General features: G+C 44.0%; 1 protein-coding gene across 2 annotated transcripts; it reads right to left on the reverse strand.

Annotated features, from left to right (window-relative positions):
• Positions 1 to 1,161: 1,161 nt before the first annotated feature.
• relb (v-rel avian reticuloendotheliosis viral oncogene homolog B) lies at positions 1,162 to 10,567 on the reverse strand. 2 transcript variants are annotated; one of them, XM_078284333.1, is made up of 11 exons: positions 10,262 to 10,567; positions 9,985 to 10,014; positions 9,516 to 9,727; positions 6,812 to 7,147; positions 5,482 to 5,648; positions 5,156 to 5,247; positions 4,891 to 5,022; positions 4,629 to 4,733; positions 3,941 to 4,156; positions 3,405 to 3,476; positions 1,162 to 2,579 (listed from the first exon to the last, which is right to left on the reverse strand). In XM_078284333.1, exons 1-11 carry the CDS (start codon positions 10,293 to 10,295, stop codon positions 2,092 to 2,094), a joined length of 1,884 nt encoding a protein of 627 aa, XP_078140459.1. In that variant the 5' UTR covers positions 10,296 to 10,567; the 3' UTR covers positions 1,162 to 2,091. The 2 variants fall into 2 exon arrangements, with proteins under 2 accessions (XP_078140459.1, XP_078140460.1); XM_078284334.1 differs by lacking the exons at positions 9,516 to 9,727; positions 9,985 to 10,014; positions 10,262 to 10,567 and adding an exon at positions 7,393 to 7,455.
• Between the last annotated feature and the right edge of the window lie 1,380 nt (positions 10,568 to 11,947).

Genomic DNA, 11,947 nt, shown 5'->3' on the forward strand with positions numbered 1-11,947 from the left:
AGGTTTGTGGTTGTGACTGGTGTAAAAAAAAAAAAAAGTGATGATCATTAAGAAAAGAGATGCAGTGTTAAAGGTAGAGGCGCTTACAAACTGTAACTTGTCAAAAAAAAAAGATTAGAAATATTTTATGAGGGTTGAACAAACCCCATCCTCTGCCCCGCTGTCCTTTTCTTGAGCCATGACTGTTTGGAACTGTATAGTTACTTCTTATTTATATTGAATATGATATTTATTGAATTGTATTGTCTTGTGTCTGCACATTTGACTGCATTTATAGATACTTTGCAATGTGTATTTTGTATTTGTGTTATGCAATGTATATTTTTGATACTTGATTTCCTGGGTTGATAGGCACAGCTGTTCTTTATTATTATTGATCAAAAGACCGAAGAGGAGCCAACCTGTTTCACATGTATGTACGAGAAAGAGAATATGTCAAATCGCGTTCGCTTTTAACAATAAAGAGAGCTATTTTAAGAGAAACAACGTTGCTGTGAGTGAGAATTTTTTTCACTTTGAGTTTTCTAATCTACATCAATGTACAAAAAAAAGACTAATTCTTAAGTGGCCTTACGAGTTTCCCAGGATGCATTTGGCTAAGAATAGACTTGCTTCTGTGTGACTCAGCAGAAACCACACAAACTGAACTATCATTATAAATAGAAAAAAGAGAAACGCAATGGAAGATACAATCTTTAGCCTAGTTTCAGATGTGCGATAGCCAAGCTTGGAGAATGAAAGGCGTTGTTCCTTGTGTGAGATTAAGATGCTGTGACTAAAGCGACCACATGGTGTCCGATGACCATAAACAACAAAGGACACTTTTCATCCCAGTATTTATCTCTAATTTCTTGGGCAAACAAGTCATTCAAGATTCTCTTCTAACATGAAGGAGATAGCATTGATATTCAAAGCTCAGCTGTAAAAAAAAACAAAAAAAAAAACATTACTGCGTATAGTTCAAATAGAGTTACGTAGAAGTCACATTGTTGTTCCAAGTGAGAGAGCAAGTTAGGAATGTGTGTAGGCTGGACTGGCCTGAAATACAGCAGGCAGCTAAAGACAGGACACTTCATTACATAGCAGCATCTTTATCCCTTTATCAGTCACTCTGCTTTTCTTTTGAGGTCCATCTTTCTCCTTCCAAAGAAACCAAGTTAATAACATGACAATAACAACACATTTTATTGTTGAAATAGTGATAACACTCAGTGCTAGAGTGGGGGGGTGGGGGGGGTGGAGAGTCAGACACATGACAAGTGGCGAGTGGAATTTGCAAGCTTTAGCACAACGGTGAAACTCACAGGACAAAAGGAAGTAAGGACAGACGGCGCTATGAATATGAGGACTGGTTTCGATTGCATGTAAATTGATTAAATATCAAACAAGCCAGGTGTGGTTGTCACATCAACAGATAGTAATATAACAGACAAGAAAAGCGAGTTGTGCATTAAGAACAGATCCGAAACTAAACTGTAGTTGAGACATTTGATATTCGTCAAATGTGGATTATAATCTGAAATCCCTTCACTACTGCAGACGACTTGCAATGCGAAGTCAGGTGCTTTTCCCACAATCATATGATAAGATGGACAAATGCAAAATACACAGCCTACACATACACAAGACAACACACACTTCAGTCTTCTCTCACCAATCATTTACTGCAGTTCATGGAGAGGGTTCCTCCTGTTCCCACACTGAATAGAGAAGTTCCCAGCTTCTCTTTTTCAGTGAGCTAACTGTGAGTTTCAACCTCTCAAGGCTTTTAGCCTTCAGGTTAATGCTAGCAGCACAGTGAGGACAACACAGACCGCTCACAGAGGCTCGGGTCTGGGAGGGCAGACATTTTGGAATGTTAACTCGCCCCCGGTCAGCAAAGCCTTGACCAGCAAGGCCTTCGGACAGAGATAAAGGTATGGGGTTAATGAGAGGGCAACCTTGTGAAACTACATGAGTCTAAACAAAGACACACTACACAGCTTAATCAGTCTTTTACCAGCAACATAGTCTTTCCTGGCTCTAAATCCGTAAAGGTCAAAGTGGAGAAAGAGGGTGAAACTGTGCTGCATCACACTGACTCTTCCTTCCTCATAGTTCCTCTTCAGTCTTCACCTGAACCACCTGGGAGGGGCCGTCCTGCAGCAAGGGCTCCGGGTGCTGGGTGTGGCTCTCGTTGACAAGGTGGTTAAACTGCAAGTCGTTGTACAGGGAGAAGTCCTGTGCGTATGGGTCAAAGTTTGGGTTAAAGTTCACATCCATGATGCCAAACGGGATCGTGGAGTTGGCATCAGCCCCCTGGTCGAAGCCCATAGAAGAGGCTACGTTTGGGTCGGACAACATGGCCCTAAACAAGGGCATATCCAGCACCTGGTTAATGATGGTCAGGTCATCGGTGCCTTCGTAGCTCTGGTTAGCGAGGTTAGAGTCCTGCGGGGCGGTGTAACTTATTTCCCCCAAAGCGGAGGCACCGGGCGGGGCAGGGGGCGGCCGCTCCTCTGGGACCAGCATGTTGTCGGCCTGGCTGAAAGGATGGAAGGGCTGCGAGGGGGACGGCTCCGCTGCAGCTGGACTTTGTGCTGTGGCAGAACAACAGGATTGGTGTTAGAGATACAACAAATAATTTTAACAAATATGATGGTAAATTATCTTATTAGGGAATATACTTTATATCTGGGTCATGCTTTGGGATCCTTGCCTTTTCAACCTTGACATTTTCCAAATCTTTGCCAAAACAATTAACAACAATATTTTAAGTAAGTAATAATATTATAATAATAATAAAAATTATTACTTATTTAAAATATTAATTTTGTGCTTAATAGAGGGGCATAGGCATGAGCAATTTTGATGGTCTGTGTATATGGGTAGTGCGTGCACACGGCTACAAAACCTACTAAAATCAGCTTGCAAGATACAATAACATAAGCCTGTAATAAACAAACTGATAACCATCTAATAGATGAACAAAAGATCTCAGACTTTCACAATACCTGTAACTAGTGTACAAGTCTATGATAGAACTGTGAAATGGGATAAAGTACATTTAAATATTTGTAAATGACATTTTACAATAGGATTATGAGTAGATGGCAAATTGTGGGGTTTATTTGCATGTCTAATTTACATCCAAAGGCAAATTTGTTGCAGGGCATTAGGGATATCTTAAAAGCTGTTTGTATTGTAGTCTGTTGAAAAGCAATGCTTTGTTTTTCTTTTTGATTACATTTTTGTGGCAATTTTACTTCTAATACAAACAAACTGGTCTGACGGAGTCAGAGCCACCTGCATCATTGTATCATTTAATGCCCTATTTGGCTACGCACATGTAAGCAAAGTCAAAAGGGGAGAACAAAGGTAATATTTCAAAAGAAAGAAAGGGAAGGACAAGGTCCAAGCCTCACCTGCTGAACAAGGCCTCTCTGTGAAGCTGATGTCTGTCTTTATCTTTCTCTTCCGCTTCACCTCATATGGATCTGAAACGGGATCAATTCATAAATACTTTAATTACTCTCTATTGTAGTTTGTGGCATAAAATGATATGCTGCATCCTATTTAGAGTATGTGATTTTAGAACAATTTAGGCATCAGGAGCTATAATGAGTGCAACAGCAGAAAAAACAGCAGAAAATATTGTCAGGCCATAGTGACCTGACAATATTTCTACAACTACAGGATGGTGTGGAACAGAGAACTGCTAGGAAAACAAAATAAAGAGAGTTAGAGGGGAATAGTGAGAGCAATTAGATTGAGTAAAAGAGAAAATAGATCATATTTAGCATGTCAAGCAGATTGTGTGCATTGTGCATAATGAATGGGAACGGTGACAGCAGAGTGAAAACCATTGGAGACTTATCAAACCACACTTCATCTAAAGCAAACTCCTCTTCCAACCATCAGATGAAACATGAGCCAGCGCTGCGGCAGAGTCGGGTCTGACCTGGGTTGTGCGGCAGGTAGGTGAAGCTCACGGCCTCGCTGTCCATCCGGTCGGAGAGGCGGCGCAGGACGACGCTGACCTTCACTTCCTCCGTGATGTCCTGCTCCTGGTACGGCGGGCTCTTGAACACGATGGCGATCTGCCGATGCACGTCCGTCTGGGCGAACTCCCCCTTCGCCTCCCACGACCCTCGCTTGAAGATGATCTCTATGTCGTCTGTGGATCCACGACAATACAAATCCACATTGAGAGATCATGAAACTAGCGACTACCTGACGACCGATGCGAAAGCTGCAGCTGGAATCCAGGATTTTATTTTATCTTGGTTTGAATTATGAGCAGCAAGTCTAAAGTGTTGCTGCCATTTTTATCTTTTATCTAGTGTAGAATACAACAGCTAGGAATTCAATTTCAACAAGAATCTGAGGTATGAATTATGTAAGAGCTAACAGAAGAAAGCTATATATAATAGCTTATATATCGAAAGCTAATATAACCAACTTTTCTGTCTCTTCCTTAGCTTCAAGTTGAATTCCTTGACTTTAACTTGTACTGATAAGGTTAATTAGGCCCAATTTTTGACATTTTCAAATGCTACAAACTACCGTACCATACAACTAAAGCTCTACTGACTGATTTAAATCCATTCTGTGTGTGTGTGTGTGTGAGAGATATTTCCCCCCCTCACCTTTCTGCACTTTGTCACACAACATGTAGATCTCTGTCTTCCCAGTGCAGGACCCGCTGTACAGGTTCAGACAGCTGATCTTCAGCTGTGAAGTAGTGGTGGCCTCTGTGAAAGACACAGAAGCAGCAACACACACGGTGAGCATCAGCTGTGTTTTTCAGGAAGGAAACACATTTACATATCTTTGGTGCATTACACTGTAACAGGTCAACAGTCGTGCATGTGTGTGTGTGTGTGTGTGTGTGTGTGTCAATGCTCTTACTCTTGTCGTAGACGGGGTTGGACACCACAGGGCTGAGAGAGTCCTTCCTGCCGTCTTCCCACTCTAGCTCACACTGGAAACACAGACGCACTACATTCATGTCCATATCTTCAATGCTCTTTGAGTGACCAGCTGAGGAAGGGACACCAAATAAAAGAGTGATATTAACCCAAAGGTATCCTATAAATGGATGGATGGATAGATGGTAATGTGGTAGCCGAGTAATAAGGTGCATGTGTGGCGCGTGTTTTGGGACCCATCTCACTTCTAAAGGGGTCGATATTTTGGCTTCTTCTCTTCTGAAGTGAAGCATCCAGCTCTTTCCGCCTCACACACTGGATACCAAGGTTAGAGAAGCTACAAGGTGAGACAGAAAACACGCAGAGACATATTTAGTCTGCACATAAGTTGTGTAACAGATGGCTAATGTGCAGTAAACAATGTGATGAAGGGAAGGATACAGGACATGAAGGAAATGCAAAAAAAAAGAGATATTAGAGTCTATGGGGGAGAAGAAGGGGAGAGGTGGGCTTTTTTATACTTATTTGATAAAAGGAGGTGTTGGAAAATAAAGGAGAGATGGATGTGTACCTGTGTCGTCTGTTGCTGTGAGGGTTAAAACTGACCACACAGATTCCCGAGCCTTCAGGACAGTCTTTACCCACAAGGCAGTGGGGGTGCGGCCGGTACGGTAAGTCTTTGGTCACCAAGGAAATGGTGACTGTAACCTTCTTTATGTGCTCAATGGGGCCCTGAATCTGAAAGGGTGAAAGGCACCAAAAGAGAAAAGAGAAGAAGAAAGAGAATGTGGGAAAGAAGTGAGAATTGTGGTGGAGAGAAGATACAAAGAGAAAACAGGGCCACAGTAAACATATCGTCCCATATAAGTAGGCCTAACAAATATGTCACCTTCTTTTGACCTGAAATTGTAGCACCCTCTTGAACCAATCATTGGAATTAGGAAAATGCTTAAATGCAAATAGTAAGATGCATAATTTCCCCTAGTTTCTGATCAGTGATGTCCGAGATATCGCACAAGACACACGGATGAGCAAACAAATAATGTGGTGTGTCCCACAGGCAAAAAAAAAAAACCCCACATGCTTATTAATGTGATTTTTAAGATGTTGCAATACAGCGGTATGATGCATCATTTCCCCATGTTTTGTCAAAATCCGATCAGCAGAGTCCGGGGTATCTCTCATGACGGACAAACAAATTAACAAACTGAAGGAGACAGATCCATAGTTCTCCCCCCAGTTTTATGGAGGGGGATAACAAGAAATAGATTAATTACAGATAAATATATTATTTTAGTTGAGTAACCAAATACAAATGAAACCTGATCAAACGTGGAGATCCACTGCCTTTTGACCGTTACACACAGTCACACAATCCTAGCACTTCTCACGGGGGGTTCACACGAAGGTGAACCCCCGTGAGAAGTGCTAGGATTGTAGCCGTGTGCTTGTGTAATGTGACAGAGAACGCGGAGCAGCGTTTGTTAGAGTGCGTGGGGGATAAACCACCCGTCTTTGACCACAATCGAGTTTGGATTTGTGGGGACTTTCTATTTCAGCCCTACAACCCACATCCTTGCCACTCCCTCTCATCTTCATCAGTCAATGCAGAAGGGTTCGGCGTACAGTGACACAAAACACAATAAAACGTGGGTGAACCCTCCCTAATCAGGGACAGAAAGTAACGTCCCTTCCATGTCCGAGACACTCAAAAAACACGCAACACAGTATGAAGCATCTGGAGCAGGCGAAGACATCGGCTTGTAAAAAGTGACTATATTGTATGTCCACACAGGTGTGATACTTGTACCAAATGTGACTGAAATAAAAAGAAAAAAAAAAGATATTCTCATGATTCTTTATTGTAATGTGTAAGCAGCAGCAGCAGGATGGAGCAGTACCTCTATGGCAGGTTGAGTCTTGTTGGTTTCTGTGGTGGACGCTCCCAGGATGCTGCCGGCCGACCGCCCCTCGCACTCGTAGCGGAACCTCATGCCTCGCTCCTTGGGCTCCTCCACCACCACCAGCTGGGGCTTCTCCAGGATCCGCTCCAGCAGCTCCGCGTCGGTCCGGGCCTGAGAGGAGAGAGCGCCGGGGCTCTTGGAGGCCGCCGGACACGCGGGGCCGCGACCGCGCCGGGACGAACTGGAGTGAGGGGCTCCCCGGCCGGAGTGAGGCGACGCCATTTCCCTGGAGCAGGACGACGGCTGCAGGAGCTGGGGGAAGGAGCGAGTCACCTGTGCGAAGAAAACAAAACAAAACACATGCTTATGAATGAAATATAACTCTCTAGGGGTGTAACGAGTGACCAGGTGAAGACTGAGTGAAAATAAACAGCCAGACACATAGGCATGTTTGAATATGAAATTTAAAGTGCTTAATGGTGAGCAAGTTATCTCACATTGTCAACAAGAGCACCAAAACCGGGTTAGTGTGCGTCATTCCTCCATACATGCGCTTTCTATCAGTAGATATAATTTACCATGTCCTCATCTGACTCCACCTCTAACATTTTGCTGTTTTAATCTGCCGTTACACCACAGACCACCAGCCTTTCCGTTTCCCCCTCCAACACACCGGATCAACACATCTCTCTCTCTCTCTGGCGCTTTTACTTTCTCTATAACCGTCTCCAAGGCTCCCTCCTCTTCCCTTCTCACTTTCAGTCCAGCTCGGCCCAGCATGGACTCACAAAACTGTGCAAAAAAACATATCAAAAAGCATCGCAAACAACATGTTAGCCTAACAAAACAACATACTGTAACTTTAATTATCATCTCTATTTGAAGATGAAGTGTGATCAACAATAGAAAAGTAAACAAGCCCGCGGGGAACAAAGCAAAAGGAAAGAAGTTGACCTCTTTGTCAGCAGTGCTGCAGTTCAGCCGACTGAAACCTCATTAAACTGCGTGAGACGGCTCTGCCTCAGATCATGTGTCACACCATCCTGTCGAGGCACAGATGTGTGTTGTCATGTGCACATGTGTGTGTGTGTCTGAGCGAGTGTTGTGTTAGTGTGGGCATACCTGTTCGTCTAAAGCACCGCTAAACAAAAGCTTGGCTGGCTGAGCCGGAGAACAGGAAGCAGGAAGTCTGGTGAACTTAGCGCGGATCGACCAATTGGAGGAGCCGAGCGCGCAAAGAATGTGACCTTTCACCCCGGTGGGTTTGGCTAGCCGAGAGAAAGGAAGGCAAACCGAAAGTAGGAGTCGGATTACAGTCTTTCCAAGTCATCCGGCCACTCCTCCTCCCCCTCCTCCTCCCTCAGACGAGCCCTCGACATGCAGGGGGGGGTGTGTCCGCCTCTCTCTCGCTTCACAGGCTCACAACACGAGTTATAACTAATAAAATTCACAAACAAAACAACATTTAAGATGTCCACTGAATCATACAGAAGGGTCATATGCTAATAAGAAGGAGAAGCCCTTCCTACGCTGCCTTTCTGTGCAGGTTAGACTGCTGCACCGTCTGATCTGATTACAGCCTCTGATCTCCTGCTCTCTGTAAACCACGTGCTTTACGGTAAGAGCCGGACCTGACTAACCGCCTAACGACTCTTCACAACAACAAACCTGACAAGCCCCTAGATATAAACACGGGCTAAACATGAACGGCACTGCAGAGTTTCTTCCATCACCACCAAGTCCACAATAATCCTCCGAATGAAAACTGCACAGTCACCTCTTTTTATATCCCAGTAGAAAATAATCCCAACGGTAACTTCCTTCCTTTGATTTGTCAGTAGTTGAATATTAACAAGCTTTCACTGGCTACACTGAGGTAAAATGTGCAATATGTAAACAACGGTATAGCGGTAACTGAGGTGACGGGCTCACCATCCGTCATGACCTTTACTGTCAGTCAGATATAATCACACTGATAGTAATGAGGTTTGTATGCCAAATTCCCTTGATAACAGAACTGTATGTAGTCCATTTCAGAAAAATACATTCTGAGAAATAGCCTACTAGCACTCTAATGGCATAGAATGAAATGTCTCAGTATTTAGTTTGTTTTTGTCAAAAGGTTTTTTTTCCCCTCCATTAGTGCCAATAACAGCCATTAACTACTACTACATCAGATAAACGTATGCATTCAGAGTCTTGAGATTACAGCTACAATATGCAACTCTTTCGACATTACAACAACATTAAATAAATAGTATATATTATACCTGATCAGTCTGTGTCTGTGTGCACAAGCATAAATCCCCCCGGTTTGCCTGTAACTGCTTTTCTTGACTGGAAAAACTCACTTTCATGTGGTCACTGTGCTATCTCTATCTCTTTCTCTATCTCTAACTCTGTCTCTTTCTCTATTTCTAACTCTGTCTCTTTCTCTATCGCTCACTCCACCTACATGTTTAACCCACAACTGAATGCAACAACTTCACGCCCGTTCTCTGGGCGTTGTCCAGAGTCATTCTGGGAAACGAAGGAAATCACTAACTGAAGTAAAAGTATAAACAAGGCCAGGTGGGTAACCCAAAAAGTAAAGTATAACACTGCATCACAAGATTACTCCTGGAATCACAGATTGATACAGTTCCAGTGTTTTTTTCAGATACACTCATGAATAAAGGTAAACTTGAGTCCGGTCCCTCACCTGGGAGGCCGTGCCTCTTGCCACCAGCACCGGCTGGGATGAAGGCGAGCCGCCCTGCATCCTGTGGCCGCCCTGCATCCTGTGGTTCTGGTTGAGAGGCTGACAGTGGAGGTCTGCAGGGGGGGGAGGAGGCCCGGGGAGGGAGGCACCCGAGGAACTCTGAAACCGCTCCGAAACCCCTCCGTCCTCGGTGATCAGTTCTTGGATGATGTCTGCAAGACAGCCGGTAAGAGAGAGAAACTGTGAGCAAAACCTAGCAGTGCTATTTATATATGAAATATCAAAACACAACCCAAGATGGAAATGGAGGAAGTAGAGACGCAACTGATTAAATACTCATCTGCATGCCACACATGAGTTCAAACAGGTCTAACGCCTCACATCCCCTAGTCGACACATGCATAACTGTATATCTCTGTGGTGTAACAAGGTCAGACTACTGCAAAACAGATGGAGAGACTATACTCACCCAAGTCTGTCTCTACCGGTACTGCAGGAGCTACAGAGAGAGAAAACAAATTGTCAGCAAACAAAGAACAAGACAGCTGCGCGTGCAAACTGATGCGGGACTGGGACAAGGCAGAGGAACATCCTGGAGTTAGGAGGGATGATGTGATCCCGGCAACAATATGGGTGTTGGCTCTTTCTCTTAACAAATCACATGTTGCTTAAGCCGAGTGATGTCAGCTCGCACACGCAAACACACACACACACACACACACACAGCTGGAAAATGACAACCCTACCTGGGGTGCCGTTGAAAATGTCCATGTCTCTCATTGCATACGAGATGAGGTCAGCAGACGGATCACGAACTTTTTCCCGTCCCGTCCTCTCGTCCCAGCCAGGATAATCCCGGTGCTCTTCTTCTTCTACGGCGAATGCAGACACTTCTCTTCCGCGTTTAGTCGACTTGTCTTGTCCTTATGATAATAGCTGTCAAATTGGACACCCAGACCAAGTGTTTGTCCGTGTTTGTGTCGAGGTGTGTACCTGACGACCGACGCCAGCCATGTGTTGAACGCTCGAGTTGTTCAGGTTGGTTTTTACTTTAGCTTCCGCACTAGCAGAGACGTGACTGGTTGTTGATTTGGGGTGTGGAAATCCCCTCACGTCACGTACCCAAAACGGGAAACCCCCCCGGGGCAGGTATACACGGCGCCCTCCTTCACCACACCGCCAAATGTAATGTTTACTAATTTGAATATTCAAGATCCAGTTGGGTGCATCATGACCTAAAAAAGCATTTTCCATTTAGTCGTGCCGTGACCTTACGCCACAATGTTTTTTTCCTCCCCTTTTTTTCACCAACACCCACGTAATACCATATGCAAAACAAAACAATTTGAATATATAAATATAATATTCAAAGTATCCCTCTCACACACACGCCACCCATGTATCTGCCACACGCCATAATGCCAAAGTGTTCAGCTTTTCCCAAAGTAGAAACATAAATGACGTCTTGGATATTTCTCCTGGTTGCATCATGCGCCCATCCTCTCCTCACTCTGCAGATCCCGCGTCCGACCAAAGGAGCCAGAAGTGAGAATTCATCATTTTTTATCATTGATACTAAACCATAAAACTGCACCAATAAGCTCACTGCACGTCTGGCAGTCTCGTTTTAAACCCTGAGTGTGTTCCGTCTCTGTGCATTGCCATAAAACGAGTTATCATTAACGCCTCGAAACTTTTCAGGCGCAGCACCGCCATCTACAGGCGACGGGGAGCACGGGCGATTTAACAGAAATGGAAAGCGAAACCTCACCAGTTTTAAGAAACGGTTGGCAAAGAGCTGAGGCAGGCCATCAATAAAAAAATTAACGCAACCCAGCTGCAGAAGGTCACCGCCCCTGCAGCCCGTTCTGGCTCAGGATGTGTGTGTGTCTTTCCCAGACTGAGGAAACATTTCCAGAAAGTGATCCCAGAGCCAAGAGGGCCGGTCACATGGAGACTGAGGAATATACTGGGTCACACTTGATTTATTCTGGATAGTCCAATTCTCATACTCAATTTACTATCAAGTGACTATGATGTGCAACTAAAATGTCTACTGAGTTTCTGGTGATAAAATAGTGTGAAAAGTAGACTACAGATATTAAATGACTGAGTTAGGGTTAATCTTAGGGTTAGGGTTACATTAGTGTGTAGAGATGCATCAATTAGGCAAATGACATGTTAATATCTACTTTCTGTCACCTGATAGTTACTTGCATATCAGCATTGTACTATCCAAATAAAATGTTACAATATTTTGTTTTTCCCATGGTACACTAGAGGTGCAGTTTACCCTTTATGGGAGGTGGTCAATGGTGCCTGAAGTATCTGCTATCTGGCCTCATGTGGATTTAATTGTATATCTAACCAAAACTGAAAGATCTCCAAAGGAGATGATTTGCAGATGGAAAACACAGATTTTTGCAACTTTT

Source organism: Centroberyx gerrardi, chromosome 6 (genome assembly GCF_048128805.1).
Source record: "Centroberyx gerrardi isolate f3 chromosome 6, fCenGer3.hap1.cur.20231027, whole genome shotgun sequence".
NCBI lineage: Eukaryota > Metazoa > Chordata > Actinopteri > Beryciformes > Berycidae > Centroberyx > Centroberyx gerrardi.

Coding starts and splice junctions, on each gene's coding strand:
- relb (XM_078284333.1), bottom strand. CDS start 10,295: ATGAGAGACATGGACATTTTCAACGGCACCCCAG. Junction 5,023..5,155: donor AAATATCGACCCCTTTAGAA/GTGAGATGGGTC, acceptor TCCCTTCCTCAG/CTGGTCACTCAAAGAGCATT. Junction 4,734..4,890: donor CAACCCCGTCTACGACAAGA/GTAAGAGCATTG, acceptor TGTCTTTCACAG/AGGCCACCACTACTTCACAG.